Source organism: Cololabis saira, chromosome 14 (genome assembly GCF_033807715.1).
Source record: "Cololabis saira isolate AMF1-May2022 chromosome 14, fColSai1.1, whole genome shotgun sequence".
NCBI lineage: Eukaryota > Metazoa > Chordata > Actinopteri > Beloniformes > Belonidae > Cololabis > Cololabis saira.
Genome location: NC_084600.1, coordinates 17,144,946 through 17,167,059, shown reverse-complemented (window position 1 = coordinate 17,167,059; position 22,114 = coordinate 17,144,946). Strand labels below are relative to the sequence as shown.

Below are 22,114 nucleotides of genomic sequence, written 5' to 3'. Positions count from 1 at the left end.
AATGACTCAAACACATTGAGGGAAGAATTCATCTTGATGGTGCGAGAAACAAATTGCACATTCTGCTCATTTAGTCGGGGTATATTCTAAAATTAAACTTAAGAAATTGGACACAAATTATGTTCACATTTCACCCCAGTAAGTATTACTTTCACACTGAATTATCATGATACTTAAGTATGATAGTCTATTGATCTTTCCTTTTTGTAATTTGCATAAAACACTCTTCACATCGTTCTGGAGCAGATAACACAAAGATGAAAATGAAATGCTCACCTACAGTATGACACCCATTTAAAGACACATCTTGTATTATTTCTGAACCAACTCCAAGTCATGTGACAAGATCCTTAGGTGATTGCTAACTGAGTCTGTTATCCAGACTCTGGCTGTAATTTTTAACTGGCTTTTTATCCTATAAATATAAATGATGTAAGTATTACAGCTGTATCAGTATTGCAGAGATACCCTGATCAAAACATCTGCATCAGTATTAAATAGCCGCTCTGTCTGTTAGCCACGGTTACAGTAAATTATACAAATTAACCACAATTGTTGTCTGAGTGCAGAGTGCTGTCTGCAGTGCACCGCTCGGGCCGGAGGCAAGACGATCTCGCTGTGCAACTGTGGACCTGTGTTGATCTGTTACCGCTGTTTAAAACGCTCAGCTGTCAGCGGGAGCCCGGTGAGGTAGTTTGTTCTGCTCACCACTCAATGGACATGTTTCATTGGCACCTCGCTGGAGGTCAGCAGTAACTGACGGCCAGCGCCGTGGGGGTCAGGCCCACTACCCGGCTTTACCGAGAGAGTGAATTACACTGTGGGTGGAGCAAGTGGGCTGAGCAAAGGCTCGGGGCTAAGATTGTGGCCCGACATCATTTCAAAAAGTGTGTGTTGACTGCGTGCAGAAATCCAATTGACCATAGTGTCACATAGCTCCGTTTATACGGCTGATGTGTAAGAGTTGCTTGGAAATCCAGCCATTCCTTTTTAAAAAAGAAAAGAAAAAAAAAATTCCACAGATTTCTCAACCAATAACTATTCTGGTGAGAATCTCACTTGAGAGATGGTGTTTGAAGATGTATCATTGAAGGATTAGGACCAGAGCTCATCAAAGAAAATAGCCTGGTCATATGATGTGCCACTTTAAAGTGGCTGAATATTTTAAGGGAGTCCTCTTCCGCAGAGGAAATGAAATATAGACAAAGGGTGGAGAGCAGGAGGTTTTTATTTGCTTCTCTCACTGCTCAGGGGCAGAATGGAAGATTTGGAGATGTGGAGTAGATTGTTAGGAAGTGCAGCAGTCGGGGCCTATTTTCACCGCAGCTGAGGCCTCCGCTAGCCACAAGCAGTTTATATAATTCCAGGGATGAGAGAACAAAATATTTTCTTACACACAACGCGAGATTTTTCTCCCTCCTCCTGGCTTACAGTGTGTATATATATATATATATATATATATATATATATATATATATATATATATATATATATATATATATATGCTTCTCTGCTTTACTCAAGTCACCTCCACACAGCACTACCTAGCTCTATCAGGGCCGGTACAAGTGACTGCCGCATCACCTCACAGAGACAGGCACAGTGCAGCAAAGTCCCCTTTTACATGAAATCTATTCAGGATCATTGTGCTTGCTCTGCCATGCATCACCTGCCACTAAATGACTGTGCATTGTGGGCTGAGTGGATGTGTGTCCAAGTAACTTGATGCTGGCTGGTCAGGATTGCCCGGGAGCTATCCGCTCCATGGAGAATGACTTAGTTGAGCCGTGCTGCTCAGCTCTTCTGAGCATGCTTAAGAGCTGAGAATTACTCCACTCATTTCTAGGTTCCTGCGAAGCATGACAAAAAACTCAAGTGCTTCGTGCCCTTCCAATTCCCTTCCTGAGAGGAGCCTAGAGGACTGGGGGGGTTTAGAAGTCATTCAGCAAACACTCTCCATGATGAACATTAATTACAGCAATTAAGTGGACCACAACCATTGTCTGGGGTGACTGAAACGCTGCGTCAAAATGCATTGACGGAGTTCAAAATGGGGAAACAGTGGTGCAAGTGCCGCCGTTAGCTACCGTGCACTGAAACGCCTCCTTACTGGAACCAAATTCATATTCAGAATATTTATATATTTGGACATTTTTTATCAACATGTAGTTTGAAGGTGTGCCCACATAAAATCTGATTCCATGGACAAAAATATGATGCTTCAGTCTGTGTTTGTGCATGTGCCTTCGTGGTGATAATTCACATGCGAACATCGTAAACATTTGAAAAAAGAAGCCATGCTCCGTTTGCATAAGTGGCCATAAACAAGTAGCTCAAAATAGCCAATAAAGCTGAAATAATCTGCTGAAAGAAGAAACAGTGATTGCCACGAACTGTGACAGATTTAAGTCCCCTCAGCTGCATCACAAAGAGCAAACCATGGTAGCCGGCTTTTAATAGGAACAAGAGTCCTTACAGGCTTCCTCCCATGGGAAAACTGACATTCCTGTCTTGGAGGTGAACAGTAAAAGGCCTGAATGTATAACATCCACTAACAGCAAGTCGACTTTATATTCCTGAAGACACTGAATGCCTGATGACCTTGGTAACCATGCCAAATGACGCACACTTACTGTTTATTTTTGGAATGCAGTAGAGCACATAATTAACTATGTAGTACAATGAATCGTGTTTCTAAGATGCTCGCAGTTGGAGTTTCCTTTACTAGTAAATACACTTGTTTGTCTTACTGTCATTGCATTTATATTTATATAATTCTGCTGTTGCTTTGTGTGGATAACATTGCTTAAACCATTTTTTTCCCTTTTTAATAAACCCACTTCAGTTTATATAGTTAACGTTTTTTAAATGTCCTTCATATGGACAAAAAAAATGAAGGTGATCAGTTTGTGAAATTGTAAAAGTAAGGAGCTGGAAATGAATTTCAAATGATGCCTTACCTATTTCTGATTCATTTTTATTTATTTTTTAATATCATTGGGAAATAAATCACATCGTCATAAGAACACATATTAGTTAAAGGATAGCTTATTTTTCCCCAGAGTACCTTGTAGTAGGTCAGCTTGTTTTTGTCATAAAAATGTATTTCTTAAAGTTTTCAAGACACGTAAATACAGATGAAGAAGGAGACATCGCTCTGAAATGAGTGTAGCGTTTCCTGTTCTTCATTTATTTTGTATTTTCTGCTACAGATTTGACAGTCGGAGCCAGTTAAAGCCAAAACATGACCATTTATTTAACTCATTACTATGAGACTGTTATTTACATTTGGCTAGTTTCAGTTAGATGCCATTTGGAAAAGCTAAGTTATGGTTTTCAAATCTATTTCTGATGATTCCATTCAGTTAATTGATTGTATGTTATAATTCTCACATGCCTGTTATTCATAAAGTCTGATATTGAGCATCAGCATTGGTTGTGGAGCTGCTACTGATGGAGCAGGAGGATGCGTTTTATGTGATGTTGTCACATTTTAGTCGAGGTAACAGCAGACAGAGCTTAACCTACTGATCTAAAACTCAGCTTTAAAAACCGAAAAAACATGCTAGTGAAAATGCTTTGTGGTCTGAGAACACATATGCAGAAAAACACACACTGCACTTGCAAACATGTACCAATGAATAATAAATACAAGTGAAATGTAGGAGCCGTTTTAGATGACGAAAAAAGTAATAAACCAAGACCAGGGCAACCCCACCGCCATCACTTGTTGGCTTTTATTATATATTTAAAGTGTGACATTATTACATAAATACATAAAATGTGACCATATTATGTTAATGAAATACATATAAATAGAACAGTTGATTTTAACATGATTACATATTGTTTTTTCATATGTCTTACTAATGTAGGACTAATATGTCCTACTAATTCAAAAGATCATTGTTTAGTAGAGATCATCTGTAGTTTTTTTAGTTATAAAATGAGAAAAAATTCTCAGTTGTCATGTGTCCACTTTTTTGTGTGTTCCTGGAAGCCCTCATGTTGTCCACTCGTCTGTGCCGTGTTTCCGTATTTGCATTTGTTTTGAGTTTTTGCTGCGCAGCCGTCTATTTGCATGTGCTTTCTGGGTCACGGGGCACTGAGCTCTCTTGGCCATTGTATCAGGCTCAAAGAGTTAAATATACAATACAGCAAAACAAATGCGGCCTGTGTAAAGATACAGTGGAGCAACGTAGGATGCACTGCAGGAACAGGGCGCGACTTCTAGCTTTTCTCCAGAAAAGTAGTTTTTCTTCAAATAAAATACACACATCTTTGGCAAAATAAACCAAAAGCGTGGAGTTGTTTGATTTGTGAAACAATGTAAGGACATGAAAACGAGTAGGATGATGCGTCGCAGGGTCGGCCACAGCTTGGTACGCTGGATGTGTTTATGAGAAGCCACAGTTTTAGAACAGGGACAGAAAAAACACACAAACACAAGGGTGTTCCTGTGTTTGCGTAGCCGTACCTTCTCCCCTCTTATCGCCTCCTCCTTCTGTTATCGTGTCACTCACGTGACCACATTTCAAAAGATAGAGGTTCCATAACGATTAGCTTCATTGTTTTCTGACAACATGTGTGCGTTTGTTTGTGTGTGTGAAAGAGACAGATAGAGAGAGATTGACTGTGTGTGTGTGTGTGTGTGTGTGTGTGTGTGTGTGTGTGTGTGTGTGTGTCTGTGTGTGTGTGTGTGTGTGTGTGTGTGTGTGTGTGTGTGTGTGTGTGTGTGTGTGTGTGTGTGAGAGGGGGGGGTTGTTAAGGTGCATGGAGGCCTGTCACAAAAAAAGCCATTATTGTAATTGAAAGTTAAAATCCCATTTGTTTACCCCTCCAGTGCTTACTGTCAGCAGCAGGACAAGGGTCTTATTTCATAAATTAACATTTGGTATCAGCGTCAAGGGTCACTCAAGAGAACATCAACTTATTGAAAAGGCTGCCACTCAAAGCAGCTGAAGCTTTAGAGGCAAAGTTGTTTGCTCTTCTGTTTCCATCCTCTGTGGTACGTAACCTAATCCCATTGATGTAACAGGGCTTTTTCCTCTTTTTTTGGGTTAAATGATCACGAATCATAATTTGACCTCATAAAGCTTTACAATCTCTCCAAAAAAATCAAATGCAGAACTCAAAGGTGTAGCAAACCTAAAAAAAAAACAATTGAGAGCCAGGATATAATCTTTGAAGATTCTGAGACATTTCCAGGTGTCACCAAACAGACAGGAGCTGAGCAACACCAGCCCGAGGACCTGGGAAGAAGATAGACCACACAAATACACTGGAGGCAAGACGTAACAACATTTACACCTCTGGGAGAGGGAAACAAACACTAAAGGGATAGAGAAAAGGACAAGAGATGAGAGCAGAGGCTGGCTCGCCTGCAGTAGCGAGATCCACATCTAAAACAACCAGACGACTGCGCCTGGTGATGTCGCAGTCCGAAATGAAAGATAATTGTGATCATTGAATCCTTTTGTTTTTATTTCATGCAACTACATCAAGACTCATAAAAATAATACTAATTTAAGATTTAGGTTGACAGCAAAATGAAATGACTTTTAATCTTGGCCATGCTGCACCTCTGTCACAAATAACCTCCTGGCGGGGGTCGAAATTAGACTTCTGTTTGTGTTTGAGGCCAGAAAGCGGGTTGTCGAGCGGCGGAGATGCCAGAGGAGAGCAGGAGCAAGGGGGCACGAAAAGGTGATGTTCCTGAAGGGGTGCCAGTCAAACCTCCAATTTGGAGAACCAAATGGAAGCTGTAACAGAAACATGAATTCTTCCTTTATTTCCCCGAGCTTTCATTGGACAGATGAATGCAGCTGATTATGTAATATTTGCTCCAGGTTAAAAGGCACCAATGGTCCAGCAGTTCTCCTTAAATCATCCGTCATCAGAGTTTTTACTGTTAAGTCCTTTAAATGTTTGACCAGACCTGTGACGTCCGCTGACACGGATTCTGTACAACTCAAACAAACTGGATTTGATTTAGCCTTTCATAAGTTTTTACATGGAAAGTAACACTGCAGAGCTTGTTGGTCCCTGAACATGGTGCATGTTCGCAGGCAGGGAGGGGGCAGCAGAGACCCAAAATAGATTTTGAGGCACCATAGTGTCAATAACAGAGCTTGATCCTTAATGTAGCTGTTAAAGGAAAGTGCAGGGTCCCGACGCGGCCTCCTCCGTGTGCCCTGCAGCGCAGTATCAAACTATGTTAGTGAGTCGCCCGCTGCTCCAGAACTGCTCCGGCCTCTGATGAGGGTTTCAAAGGTCAACAGAATTAGGCCACTTGACTTTCACGTTTCTTACCCTGTCCAGCCCATAAAATCTGCAGTTTTGATGAAAAGGTTAAACGGTAAAAAAAAAAGATCAACGTAAAGGAATGTGCAAATGTAAAAGATATCATGTTTGCATCTCTAATATGCCATATATCATGATCTATTAAACTATATCCCTGTTGACCTTTATGAAAAATGGCTGCATTTGTGCATTTTCTACCTCCTACGACACATGCAGGCACACTTGCCTGCAAACATTCCCCTTCTCATTGAACTGCTTTAATCACTGCAGGGTTTTTTGTGTGTGTCATTCATGGCTCTCACATGCAAAACAAACAAAGGTGTCACAGATATATTCCCCCACAGGGATACTTGAGGTCATTGATTATTAAAAGTTGTTCAAAAACAGCAGTTATTTTCCTATGTTATCATTTCATGCCATCATATTGAAGCACCGTGTATCAAAGCTGGTGTTTATTACACACAACTGTGCTGAACTTGCCCTGAGACGCTCTTATCCACGATGGACACGAGAGGACCCACAACCCAGATAGTTTTACTGTTAAAGAATATTATGGATTTTCGGTATTTTAATTATGCATCTCGAAGCATGACTGGCTGGTTTTAAAACAAGATTAATTTCAGTGTTCTTCATGCCAAATAGACCCCCGGCACGGTGTGTCTCATAACCCTGGAGTGAGTTTCAGATATCTAGTCATGTTCACAATATATTGCCTAGGAAATTTGTTAAATGTTCATAATGTGCTTGCTCAAATGTCCCAGATTTGGCCACAAGCAAGCATCTAATTAGCATAATATTCATATTTCTGAAAATCTCTTAAGAGCACTTCTGGCATTGTCCATTTCTCTTATTTGCCTCTTATTGCTATAACGTTTGCTTAATGCCTGTCCTGTGCCTAGCGATTGCATGCTTCACTCATTGTGAATGCAGCGTCAATGTGCTGTTTGGGTATGGGCCCATGCATCTCCAGGGCCCCATAATCAGCTCTAAGCTGCTTCTATCAATCTTCATAACTGTAGTGGGCTGAGGAGGGAAGTGCAGCTAATCAGCTCTAACCGGCCCCATGTTCAGCTTGACTGTCACTGTTATAGCAAGGCCATATGCAAACATTGTCCCTTACATTTGTGCGCCTTACTCACATCTTGGCCGTCTCGCGGGGCCATTCCACAGATGGCCAGCTCTTGCAGAAGTCAGGCTCTCAAAGAGCCTGTGACTTTCACTGAATAGCTGTTAGTGTAGGTTAATATAGGAGTGGTGGCCCTGCAGCGGTGGCAATCACAGCTCTGATCAGAGCCGGGCTTCAAAGCCGTCTGTGCAAGTTGAAGCCAGAGTTGTCATTAGCTTCTGCCCTGTGCTTGACAGTCCTTCCCCACCCCCAACTCCCTCTTCCTGTCTCTCTCTCTCTTTCTCCCTCTTTGTCTCTGTCTTATCGCTCTCATTTTCTGTCTGTGTGCAAATAGCTACTGTAATCCTGGGTCTGGGTGCTTGGGCCTGTCACTCCACATTTGCACTAAGCATCTTTCCTTCTCATCTCCTTTGCCCTAATTGTATTGTAATAAGCAATTACAGATCTATTTATGCACATTTGATCTGAGATTGGACCACTTTTTAAGAGGGCGTTCCAGGGAGTGCAACGGGACCAGGCAGCACCCCTCGCACTTAACTTATGGTTGGACGAAGACATCACCGCTGCTAATCGCTGCACTCTCTTATGTTTCTACCTGATGAGCTAATCCCGCTTTGCTGCCTCGCGCTCCTCCTCCGGTTTCTGTCCTGTGCAGAAGTTCCCTCCAAAGTAGAATGATGTAAATGAACAGAGGCAGTGTTTACCTGGACTGACTATGGTTTCCCTGTACGTGTCTGCATGTGTGTGCGCATCGTGCCTGCGTAACGTCCGTGCCTTTGATCACACTACAGTGCATTGACAGATGCTTTCTGGTTGCTTGTGAGGCCACTGGCGGGATCAGAATGCCAGTAATAACATCCCCTTGCTAAAGCAATAACAATCATGGCTGATAAAACAAAGTGCAATGATGTTTTTTTTTTTTTTTTTTTCATCGGTCCCATTATTTTTAGGTATGAGAAATGACATGAAATCCCCCGTCTGCTTCCTCTCTGTCTGGACCCGTGTGTTTACAACTGGTTGCAGGGCTCCGTGTGTGAGAGGTGAGGGCCACAATAAAGGCTTACACCTTGTAATCATAGCTGGGTGTGTGATCTCAGCGACCTGCATGCGAATTGACTCGGGAAACGGTGTGCATGCGCTTTACTTTTGTGTGTGATGAGCACGGACGGGGGGGGGGGGGGTTTGGCTGAATAGTTCACAGTTACAGTTAATAATGAGGTTTGGTGGTAGTGAGCACAAATTTAAAGACACGACTGAGGTAATTTAGAGATTTGACAAAAGACAATATGTTGTGTAGATTTAAGATATGTTATGATAAAACCAAACTTTTTAAAATCAGTTACTCAAAAATGTATTAAAGTTTCAATCTTAGTGTTAAAAGGTAAATCTGTGGGCTCAAATTTGTATTTAAGGATTTATTTGGTGATTATTTGTCATGTAAAATATGATATTTGATGTCATTCAAATGCAGTGATACATTTATATGTACAGTATAATTTTAAGTCTTTGAATCACACATAGCTGCACATGACAAGCAAACATATAATGGTTTCCATGAGATAAATGTTTCACTGAAGAGCCAGCTATCAACAGGTAAAGGAGAAAAAAAAAAGGATAAATAAAATGTAGGATCTGATCAAACACAGAGTCGTGGAAAGGAAATGGCATGAAGATTATCTGTCAGCAATTGCCTTCCCAGGATCGGTAAAGAAATCCACATTTACAGAACTCTGGGCAGTGATAACATTATCTGAACGTTTGGCTAAAACTAACTTTAGGTTTTTGAACTAAGTCGTGTAAAGTGTGTTTGAAAGAGTTCTTGTCCAGAGGACTAAAATCTGGGAGGACAGAATGTAAATTTATGCAAATAGCTGCCGCCCCTGATTCATCACCACAGACTGACCAAGGTGGCAGAGGAAATTATGTCTGAAATTTTACGTCTGGGAAAAGCCAGTGTTAAATCTCAGGCGCGATTTTTACAGCACACACACAAGGAGGTGAGAAGCCACCGCTGTCAAAACTGTGTGTGAGGGAGACGCAAAGCGGCGGGCGCATTAAGGAAATGCATCATGAAGTTGCTGTGCTGAAGCTCTTTGTTCAGCTGCACCACGTACAGAGAGGAGTAATGCAACAAGCTGTTATTTCTTATTTTTACGGTTTTACCTTTGTTTCCTCAGTGGCCCATTTGAAGGGATGTTCTCTTGAGCCCTAATGGCTCATACGGTCGTAGCCCCGGTCCAGAGGGACACGACTCAAGCAAGCTGCACTAGCTATTTATGAAGTACACTGTTACATTACTTTTGAAAAGCTTTTAAGAGTTTAAAGACTGATTTTTTATTTCTTTCTGTCGTTTTGTTGGGATGATTACACCATACACATTAAAAACATCAGTGTTGGCAGCAGCCAGATGTTTGTATTTCTAGTTTGGTAGCTCATGGTAACATATATGTATTATTGTAACACAGCTTAAATTTGAACCCCTGCCATTGCACGATAATTTGACATGGAAGGAAACTGTCAGCGACAAACCATTGCTGTACAAACTAATTGAAAATATATACCATTGCTGTGCAGTTTAAGACATATTGAAGATAAGATGTTTTATAGCTTAAATAACAGATTGTTATGATAAAAATATCGTCTAATAGGACTTGCAGAGTTTTCTATGGTGGTATACTTTCCCCTAAAGTGCTGTTTGGTGGATAAGGTGTTCTCAGGTAAAGGAAAATATCTCTTAATCATTGCTTTGCCACAATAAGCTCAGGTTTTTGTGACCTACTAAGTCCCTGCAGCTGCTTAAGGAGATGACTTCCTTGTTCTGGCATAGCAAGATTTACTTCATCAAACGTGTAATGTGTACGTCTGTTGCTCCAGAAAGAAAAGGTACAGCACATGCAACCTCATGCTGGCTACACACAATATGATTTTAAAATCTTAACCGATTTCCAAGCAGGCTGGACAGTCTCAACCGATTTGTTAATATTATAATCCTATTAAAGCACGCTCTAGATGATTAAGCCAGACTGTGAGACCACAGGTGTAACGCTTCTAGTGACGGTTTCACAGCACCTCCACCAACGAGCGTGACTTCAGAAGCAAACAAATATGGCTCGTTGCTGGTGCGTCTTGCATGACACAGTATACGATTGATTATTGTTTAATGAACTCTGCAGTTTTAATATCTCACCTGGTCGGGGTTGTGTTCTGGAAGTAAGATTGATAAATGAACAGTGAAATAATGTTATTGACACCTCACAGTTGAGGAGTATTTGGACAAATTGGTTGTGAAAAGCTGCAAATTGTACTACACCCTCATGGTTTATTGTGAAAGACGAATCCGACTCAAAACTGGGCCTTAAATCCTTGTTTTAGAGTCTGCACCTTTAAATTATGAAAGCAGCAGCTGCTGGCCACGCCCCTTTCAGGAAGAGTTCAAAGATGGACAGAGAAGAGCAGCCAATAGGAGCAGTTTGACACAGAGACGGATCAGTTGCATCTGGCTTTTTTATTTAAATGATCATTTTACATTTAAACATGATATAACTCTCCGTATATTGATTGTTCTGCTTTATGTAGATGATATTCTGTCAGATGGGGTTTGCAGATGAGTGACTGTAAAACACAAAATAATAAAAAACAAACAAACAAAGGTTGCTTTCAAATTAGTTTGAGGAGCAAGAACATTCAACTTGTTACAAAAATAATCAGACATAAAGATGATGATATTTTTTTGTAATTTAGCAATACACATTTTCTTCCTCCCTTTGTTCTCATCAGAAGTGTAATCAGTTAACTCTCAGTAAAACTGTTGTTTGTCTTCGTCAGCATCGGCCTCTGCCTCCTTGGGTTGAGCTTTAAGATGGCACACTTAAAGCATCAGTGCTGGGGTGTCAAGATTTGCATAAACACGTTACACATTTTCGTCCCCACTCTGCCTGTTTCCCTCCAACTGAAACATTGTTTCACACTATATTAATCCTGTCTCATATCCGACTTGGGGAGCTAATAACATTCAAGCCTTGTTTTTGCATTCTTTGTTTTGCACGCGTGTTCAAAACACTAATAACTTTATGCCGCTGCGACACGGAGGCTCTTTGAATTTTGTTTCCTGCCACAGGTAGCAGTCTTAAATTTTCTGCAAATAACAATAATATTACACGCTGCAATATCAGCTACAAGCTTATCTTTTTTCAGCTTGGTCGACACCCAAAAGCCCCGACTTTATAGCACACACTCAAAAAGGTAATTCTATGCAATAAAGGACTGGCAATGATGTGCAATTATCTTTTTTTAAACAGACAAAGGAAAGGGAAGTCTTCACACAAGCTAGTAAAATAAAGCAGCCTGGGCTGGAGTTAATTTGATTTAAAAGGATTTGTCCCAAGTTTGTTTATCTGCTTTTTTCTGACAAAGGAGTGTGTTAAAGTAACCAAACTGCTGCTGTGTGTTTTGGATAGTATAGTGCGATGTTGGACTGGTATGTGTCGCTGGTGCCAGATTTTATGTAAACAGCCAAGTTCTGGGTCGGTCAGTCATTTCAGATGTGTTCATATACAGTCTTGACAAGAAGAGATTATTGGTCCTAATTGTTTATTACAAACAATTTGAACTCCCCGAGTTCAGGATTGTCCTTTTTTGATGCACTTGGACTTGAAACTACACGCCCCAAGATTACGATTTTAAGGGTTGAGTAAGAGGAAAAACATACATTTAAAAGGTACAACCCCCTTTTCAGGTAATATTGCCAAAAAAACAAACAAACATCAATAAAGTTAAAAAGATCTGCGTAGACCTTTTAAGGCTAGTTCATGTTGTGACGTTTTAAACACCTACTTTTACCTAACAGACCACTTTCGGGGGCCAGGGACCTCTAACATTTGTCAGGTTTCAGAGCAGCACCAACTCTGAGTTTTGTTGTCAACTTCTTTAGGTGTAAACCTTTGAAAGACGAGGTTTGCAAACTCGCTGATACGTCACGCGCTTGAACAGGCATAAAGCATCCGTCCTATAGTCTTATGTATATTTAATGCAGTCTAATATGTACACTGTGCCCCCTAGTGCACAGCATAAAAATGCCCTATTTTTGTAGATGGGTTATAACTTTCCTAATGCTAATCAGATTACTTTTCTAGTCCAGTCTTATAAGGATAACTTGATAAAACTCATAATGCAAGTTGTAGATGTAAAGCATCGCTATGGAAAATTAGTAACTTTTATCTCTCTGGGTCCACCAGAGGTGTGGCGGTTAAGTCGCTTTTACAACGCTGCCCAAGATTTCCACTCGTTTGGTCACCTTCTCAGTCACTTTCTCATTTTCTCTTAAGCTATTACTTTATTGAGACTATTAATTGCCTCTGCCGAGACGTCCACTACATCTGGGCTGGTTTTCTTTGTTTTGAGGTTTGAGGTTGTGCCCCGACCGATACGCAGTCGTTGCAAGAGACAACCAGAAATGGACTCCACAGTTACTTTGGCTGGTTTTTGCCAATAGAGATGGAAAACCTCCTAAAAAGGTGTCGCTCTTCCTGATTCAGTTGTCCGTTTTATGAAACATGTTGTTAAGTTAGGTTGATTTTTTTTTTTTAAGGATATACCCTAGTACAACATATCTACAGCAAAACAGTGACAAAGGCTAATAAAGTTATTGTTATATCAGCAGCAAAAACATTCCCCCAAGGGTTTTCAGAGTCTGTGCAGCAGACAACATCCTCTATCCTTCAACACTTGAACTCAGAGTAGAAAAACCCCCCATTAACGCAGCCTGACTGTTTTGCAGAGGCAGACGTTCCAGCAGGAATGAAGATGTTTCAGATGCGATCAGGACTTTTCAGTCACTCTCCTCCTAACCTCTGAAAATATTAAAATGGTTTCGAGCTTCGTCCTCATTTCCTAAGTGACACATACCATGAGAGATAGCTTCTACAGCTTTTTCTGAGGACCTCAAAGTAGAAGTCACACTATTCTTAGAGGGAACAAAATGACAAACCCTATATGTCTGTCGTTGTTAAAGTCTCTTAACAGGCATTGATAAGAGTGCTTTTTACATTTTTGTCTTCCTCCCTGCATGCATCTCTGCCGTACAGTCTATTAGCACGATAACAAGCCAGGCAAATAATTGTTGAAGCCTCTCATGTGCACAGCTTTGTGCACTGAATTAAAAAAAAACAACCCACACACATTCAAGTGTATGCACTTTCAAACTTTCACATGCACACTGACGGTTCCCCTTACTGTCACTTAGGGATGTGCAAAAATAACTGAATGTTAAAAAATTGGGTTAAATGAGAAACTGGGTTGAAGAGTGGTCTCTTTTTAAGACTTTTATCAGGGAACAGCGAGTTGTTGGAAAAAGACAAGCTACTGAAGCCAGACTCAAATGATCAGAACTAACGTTGCTATAAATGAAGTGCACGGAATTCCTCATTCCCCAGTGGCCGGGATTTCAATAGAAACTGTGATATAAAAGAGGGTTTGTTAAAATGTATAATGATCTGTGTTCAATTAAGAATAATTTTATCTAATCATATCGGTTTAATTGCATTTTCTGCTTCTTGTAAAAAACAACTGCAGTCATTTAAATTATCAGGAGATGTCTGATATATTTTGTGTTGCTTAAAATTCCCCAAACATACAAAAACACCAGGCCATCAGCAGCAGCATTTGTTTTGTTGTAAATCCCTAAATAATATTATTGGTTAATTGTTATAATCAAAGATGGATAAAAAAAACAAAAAAACTTAATTTTGTTCTCTATCAATTGGTCAGCATTTACAGTAAATCTGTCATGAATGACATCTGCTGACTAAGCCAGCAGTTGATCTCCAGTAACTCACTGAAGTTCTTTTCACCAGACCGCTATAATTTAAAGGAAAACATATAGACACGCTATGCAAATATGTAAAAGGTTTGAACGCTTATTAGACATTACAACCTCATTAAAATCGCGTGAGCGGCTCTGCAGAAGGATGACTTGCCATCCACAGACTCGTAAACGCAACTGCGTAACGTCAGACTCACGAGCTGCTCCCTGTCAGCTCTACGCTTCTTCACTTGTTTGGAAAGTACTCGCCTCAGATCGGCATTGACTGTGTTGCTCACTGTAGTCTGCACTCGTCTGTTAATGTGAACGGATACCCCTACGTGAGATCCTGCCACTATTAGGAAACCTCACATTGTTCAGCTTGTCATCCTCTTCTGCAGCTCCAGACAAAATTGTTCTAAAAAAACAGTCATGCAGGATATTTCTGTTGTAGAGTAAAAAAAACAAACACACCTGACCTCAGTAGCAACAGTGTATTACAGGAATGGTCTCTCCTTACAGTTGAGGGGGAAAAATATGAGAAACAGTTGATTGACTGTGGTTTTTAAGACAACTGTTGTTCAGTTGTCGGCTACAGACTCCTGAGCTCGTTTCCTCTGCAGTTTATTACCAATTATTAAAGAGTCGGCTACCAAGCTTCAATCATTTCAACTTTGTTGGAGTACAAGGCTGCAAATCTTTCAGGAAGAACCTGGCAACAGCTCTTAAACCTTCTCTTTCTTCCTTCATCGTATAGCTGGTAATGGTTGGTGCCTGATTTCTGCAAAAGCTTCGCCTGTGGGACCATTTAAACATAAAGAGTTAAAAACAACTGTGTAACGAGTTTAAAAATTGCAGACTTCATTTAAGTAATTTTAATACTTAGCAGGATGAGGTTTGGACTAGAGCAGGAATGTAATAGTAAAGCTTGAAAACACCAGGTACCAGGAGGAGGACACACAGCAGTCGCAGCTGTTCATTTCGCTGTACAATGTATAATGACAATAAAAGGCATTCAGTTAAATTCGAGCCGCTTTTTCAAAGCATCTTGCGTTTTGTATTTGTTAGCGTTTCTGAGAGTTTAGTTTCAGAGACTTTTGGTTGTCCCACGCTTCTTAGAGGTCAGCCATGACTGAAGAGCATAATATAAACATACTTGTAAGGTACAAGCAATAAGCTGATTGTGGTTGCTTTTTTTTTTTTTTTTATCATAAATGAACGGTGGTGACACATTCATGCCACATAAAAATAAATAGTGATTCTATGTGTGATGGAGCTGATTGATATTTCTGTACTATCCAGTTCAGAAAGCAAAAGCTAATCTGCCTCAAAGTCTCAATTTCATGGAGTCCCATTAATGAAATAAACTTGAAGGTGTGGTTTGGAGCTACTTTGATAAAGGACACTCAAAAAAGTGCATCTGCGATTATAAACCATGCCTCATAATAAAAGGGGTTCCCTGAAGACGTATGATCAAAAGTAGCTCATCTGCAAAACACTGGAACAGGATTCAAAGTAATAAGTGTTTAAGCATCCATCAATCCACTCTTGACAAACAGCATATACATGGAGACAGTTAAGTCCTGTGGCTGCTCTTCCTAGAAGTGGGCACGCAGCCAAAGGCACAACACAGAATACTCAATGAAGTAAAGAAGAACCCGCGAATAACAGCTAAGGGCTTGCTGGCAAACATCTCTGATCATGAGTCACGACACATGCAAGTCACTGAACAGGCGGGGTGTCCATGGCAGAAGAGGACGCCGTTAATTACTCGAAGCGTTGAAGTAAATCCACCACCAGAATGGCTTCAGAAGAAGGATAAAACACCTTTTTTTTGTGGTTGGCCCGCTCCGAGCCCAGACCTTGAGACCACAGAATTGATGTGGGATGACCTCAAATGCCTCAGTTTACACCAGACTTCCTAAAAAAAATGAATCAGTTCTGTAAAGAGGACTTTTTAATACTTAAAAGCAACTTACTTTAAGTCAAAACCAAAGTCAAAGGTGGTTTAAGCAGCTGTTATGTCAAAGGGTCACTTACTTTTCCCACTTGCACTGAATGTGAATGTTTAATGGGTGTATTTCATAAAGAAGAAAAAAAAGATGTATTATGGTTTGTATGCTGTCAGCTTAAGTACATTGTGGTTGTCTATTATTGTGACTTAGATGAAGATCAAATCACATTTTATGGTAAATTAATGCAGAAAACCAGTTAATTTCAGAGGTTTCACACACATTTTCCTGCCACTGTACATCGTACTTGCTTTGAATCTTAATTCAGGTAAAAACTGGACTGCATTCAAACAGCAATGCATATATCCATGAAGGCGGTTTTTGAGAGTTATCCTACCCTTTTTATTTCCACGAGGTATTTATGAGGCTTAAGTGTCACCACGAAGAGAAAAGCAAAGTAATTTTGTTACACCAGGTGTCAAACAATCCTCTCTGCAATGGAGCATCCGCGTTCGAAGCGCTACACACACCGGGCCGAGAGCTTGACTGCTTGCAGTTTGATGGGGGGGGATTTTGAAATATGACCAGGGAATGGGTGGCCCGGAAGGGAAGCACGACAAACAGCTGATGTGGAGAGGCAAGCAGAGATGAACATTGACTTGTTTATTTTTATTTATTTTTTCCACCCAGATTGGCCATGATAAAAGTGAGTGATGTTGATAAATACTCACACAGCCAGTTTATCAGCAGCTGTCTGGCTTGGGGTTGCCGGCGGCAGCATCCAGCGCTGATAACCTCTGAGCCCTGAGGCATGATGTAGGGAGGAGGAGGGGTGCGGAGGATTATGCAGCCGCTGGGTCTTCGCCAGCATAAAGTGCTAAAGTGTCTACTTTTGCTGTTGATATTTTGCATGCCCACCAGAAGAACTCGGAGACTTTAAAGAAAATATAGAGCGAAAAAAACTATGGAACTATTGAATGGCTGCAGAAAAGGAAGCAACTTTATTTTTCTTTACATTGATCTATTGACATGTCAGCAGTCACGTCAGGGTAAGCTTTTCCACTGCCAGACACGGCTAGGCTTTTCCCAGTCTTGACTCGCCCTCTCTCAGCCTCAGTGCTTTGAGATCATTGCTGCCATGGTAACAGTATATAATTTGGCTAACTTATAGCATGCAACTGATACACGACCTTGTTTGAGTCTGAGCGCTATAATAGTATGTTAATGTGCGGGGAGGCGATGCTGCTGCGTTAACGGTTGCAAGTGTGGCATCGTGCCAGATGAAAAGTGAGGTCGCGGCTCAAATCATTCAGAGACAATCATATTTAACTCCGAGAACCCCCACAGTCCCGCAGGATGCCATGAATATTCGTGCATGTTTTCTGTAGTTTGTTTGCATTGCGCTTTGAACCTAATAGATATTGATGGTTGGAGAAGGTGAAGCCTTTCTAGACACCTTTGTGCTGTTTCTAATTGTTAATTGTTCAGCTTTGTTGGCACATTTAAACCTTTGGCCCATTTCATCAGTGAATTGGAGCAAGAAAGGAAAATAAACATGGATCTTATTTTCTTTTGGGTATGAAAGCACCTTTGAGATAAATGTTTTGTTTCTTTCATATATTTCTGCTTTTGCTCAAATGTGGGATTCGTTTGATTTAATGATAAAACAACTATAAATGTAATGTATTAAAGCAAAGAAAAATATGTAACGAAAGGCACAAACTGTAAGTGTGTGGGAGGCTGTGTGCATATGTGCAGGCAACGCGCCCGTGAGACTGTGTGCACCTGGAAAGCACTTGACAGATGGTAGCTCCTGCTCTTGCTGAAAGTTGCTGCTTTTTTTCTCTATGTTAAGCCTCTTTCATACGGAAAGTGTTTCGGTCAGCATTTTGATCCAGGTACTCTCTCTCAGTCGTCCTGTTTGTTCGCTGGGCATGTTTGGAGTATGCGTATCCTGCCCCACATTACTTATTTTTCCTTGAATCAGGCAAACGGAGGGGGATGAGAGCTTTGACTTTTAGAGGTTTCTGCTACTCGTTTTTTCGCAGCTTTCATAAGTAATTTCAAGATTTCCCAGCGAGGAACCAACCCCGTTTTATGCTTTGTCACATCAGTACATCCTCAAACTTTAGTATAGACTACTTAGAAAGAGACGTTATTTGAGGAGAAGTCGTTTTCAAGCGGCCCCTTTTTAGATGAGGGCAAAGCAACGACATTAACATAACATTAAAGATGCCACGGAGACGTGAAGTGCATTCGGATCAATATACTAATGCACCAGAAGAATTCAAGACTTATAAATAATACACACTGATGCACTATTGTTCTAGAGTTAGATTTAGTTTTAACAAAGCCCATAATAACCATTCGCAAAAGTGCCTCATCACGTAAAGAACAGCACCTGCGCCCCCCAGCCTTGTGGATCTCCGACTTCATGATAACGGTGTTTTTGTTAAGAACATCAACACATCACTATTTTTAATTGATGAAACTGTGTGTGCAACCAAAATAATAGTCCCTCACAGATCTTTACACCGACGCTAGTGTATTTCCCTGAGAAATTACCCTTCTAAATTTAGCATTTGCTCTGCGGCAGATGTTTGTGCCCTTTTTGATGCTGTGGGTAATAATCCTTAATATTCTTCCCGTTTGCAACTAAATGAGCCTTTAATGCACTCTGATGCCATCTTCTAGCACTTATTAATTGTTTTTCTTTTGAAAGTCAATAAATTATGTCTGGCTTTTCTTTTTTATTTCTCAGTTTTGGATAGATAAGCAGAAACTTTTAAGGTGTCATTTATTCTGTCAGTTTTGATCAGAGCCTCAGGTTTCATGCTGTAGCATTCAGCATTTGCAACCTTGTTTAATGGTAACATTACTTTACAGACCCTTTTTAAAAGTTTTCTGTTTAAAGCTCTTACTGTCCATCACCAGAGAAGCTGCACACTCAGTGTGGCGACACATTGTGGCATCGCCCCCCGCCCCAAACCTTTTATGTGGTTTAGACTGTTTCTTTGGATGTTTAAAGTCGCTATCAGCTCAAAGACCTCTATGAAACATAACCCTGTTACTTTGGAGTGCTTTGGAGTGGCCTAGTTCTGAACATTTCTCGTGGAGTGAGCCATTCAGATCTGCAGGGAACGGTGACATCACTGAGTAACATCAGAACAGAACAATTCAGCCTCCCCATCTTTATCTCCGTCCTGCTTCCTATTGTGCTCACTTTGCCATACCTTGGAAGTGGGTGGCACAAAAGTGTTGAATAAAGGGTTGGAGTGAATTGAAGTGGCTGGCTCCACCCCCTTATACCAGCTGCTATAAACAGAGAAGTGAAGACTTGGTTGAGAAGGGTTTTTGTACTGTAACTCTGGTTTTTTTGACCAGATGTTTTGCTAAGACCTTCAGAAATGATGTCAACTTAAAATTGCTGTGCATTTAATCTATCTTCTTACTTGTTTTTTCTTCCAGATGGTCACAAGAACAAAGAAAATATTTGTTGGTGGCTTGTCCGCTAATACGGTAGTGGAAGATGTGAAGCAGTATTTTGAACAGTTTGGGAAGGTAAGACTGTTTCTGTTTCTACCTTGCACAGCGTTTTCACTGTTAGTCCCACTGCATGCTGTGTTGTCTTATCCTCATCAAGATTTGAATAAACCTGCTGGATAACTGGGAACTTGTTAAAGTCTTGGTTTATACCAGCGACAGGTGTCATAGTAGATCCCAGAATTGAACTAATGACTTAGCTATTATCAAGTTATAAGCATTATTATCTCTAGCTTCAGAGGAGATCATAACCAACTCCCCTCCACAGTAATGAAGAGTGGAAAACCTGTTTGAGGTTGACTTGCAAATCTCAGGGCCTCAAGGCTTTTGTTCTCTTGTTTGCCAATGAATTGTGGGTATTTTCGTTCAGCATAATGTATCCTTGAAAGCAGTATCATTGTATCGTGCAGAGTCGGAGTTGGTCACTTGTTTATGTTGAGGGATCTCATCAGCGCAGGAGCCGGGAGGCAAGACTCAGCAGCTGCAGCTCTGTTTAGCTGGTCATGATGTTCTGATTGTTAAACAACTTTATTTATTTTTATAACTTATATTTAACGGCTTTAAATGCACTCAGTTTACATTTAACTCACACTTTAAAAAGTTTAGCCACAACTGAAAGCACATCGTGTAAACATATTTATCAGTCGAACACAAATGCCTGACACTGACAGCTTCATTAACATAAACATACAATTAGATTGAATTCTTTCATAAATGTCAACAGTTCCACTGTTTGTACCAAAGATTGTCAGTATTTTGGTATTAACCAGTGTGGAACTGGTACCAGCCTAACAATTTTTTTTTATTTTTTTTTCCATTTTTTATATCAATTCATAATTTACAACCTTCATTGAATGCCTCCTGTCAATCAATCCAGCAAACCATGGTCTGCATCTCAGGCTCTATAGCAGTCTCAAATTTGAGCCTCAGTAGAAGCTGCCAGCATCACTTTGGCTTCTCTCCCACAATGAGACAAATAGGAGAAACTGTGACAAGCAAACAAGCGAAGATGCAGGGGTAGCTTCACACAGCCTGCCATCCCTGCACATAAACACGCATTTGACTTACAGAGCAAACAAGCAACGACAACCATCTTCCATTTCCAGCTTCGCCAGTATCAATAAAGGCAGGACATTGCAATCAAACGTAACTTAGTGGTGGAATCAGAGTTATAGTTGTGATGCTGCAACATCATTATTTCCGTCTGCCCTGAAAGAGCAGCACTCTCACTTCATTTAGCATGGCCTCATATTTAGCCGCCTGCTCCTGCGTGCTGCTGCAGTTGCTGCATGCTGTTCTCATGACCGTTCCCCCCAGCAGTGTGGCATACATGCACACCCTTCGCACACAAGGACAGACGCACGGGTGCACGCACTCGCGCATGCACAGCTATCAAGCCGGCGCGGAGGACACAAACAGGCTTTGATACAGTGGCAGCATTTCACCGATAATTTCTCCACACCGAGCAGAGATCCATTTCCCTCATGTCATATTCCACATCAGTCAAGGTCACCTTCAGCTGATCGACTCTGTGGAACGTCAACACTTGACCTTGAGTTTAAACAATTTTAGTGAGGATGGATTTTTCACAGGCACATAATGTACCATGTCCTGAAGGAGACAAAAGAGCTCTTATAAATTAATAGAAACATCTTTTCTCTTTCATTCAGACACTGAATGAAATCAGCTCTTCCCAGCAAAGTCCAGTATTATTTCTTGACTGAAAGTGAAGGTGGTGAAGGACTTTGTTTTGGTCTCTGTCTGCAGATGAGCATCGACAAATTCAGCTTGGCCTCGTGTGCTGTTTTAAATAACGATGGCTTATTTGCACAATAGAACACGGAGAGCAAATATTCAGCATGACTTTGCAATCAATGGATGTGAGAAAGGACTCGAAATGATTTTCGACTTGATTGAATGACATAATTGACTTGATTATACAAAGTTTTTTCCCTCCTCGAGGAATCCTCAAATGCTTAGGAGGAAACAAACAAATCAGACTGATTGAGCAAGATCTTGTGCATGTATCTGTGTGTGCTTTTATAGCCTACTTGTGCATGCTTGAATGTGTTAGCTGCACTGCTCTTGCCATGCGGGAGCGTGTCAGCGATTAAGTGTATTTATGAGGGTGCATGATTAGAGGTTTGCATGTGTGCATGTGTGTGCATGAGCAGATTTGAGTGCCTTCAGCAAAAATCAGAGCAGATATCGCGGCCTATGATAGACAAGATACAAAGAAACAAAACAAAAAACAAAAAATGGAGGTCCTCTGTGTTTCGAGCGTCTCCTCTCTTTCTGTCTTACACTTCCAGGATTTATTAAATAACCTGCCTGTCAGTGCAACCTACCATTATCGCTACATACACACCACTCAGAAGACTTATCCACAGA

The 22,114-nt window shown here is 40.7% G+C and overlaps 1 protein-coding gene across 9 annotated transcripts in view; it reads left to right on the top strand.

The window, feature by feature from the left end:
- The window catches only part of msi2b (musashi RNA-binding protein 2b), a 284,750-nt gene that overhangs the window by 72,905 nt on the left and 189,731 nt on the right, over positions 1-22,114 (top strand). For all 9 annotated transcript variants that reach the window (XM_061739986.1, XM_061739984.1, XM_061739985.1 and 6 more), the window contains exon 6: positions 19,649-19,741. In XM_061739986.1, coding sequence (XP_061595970.1) covers positions 19,649-19,741 — 93 coding nt within the window. The remainder of the gene's footprint in view (positions 1-19,648; positions 19,742-22,114) is intronic.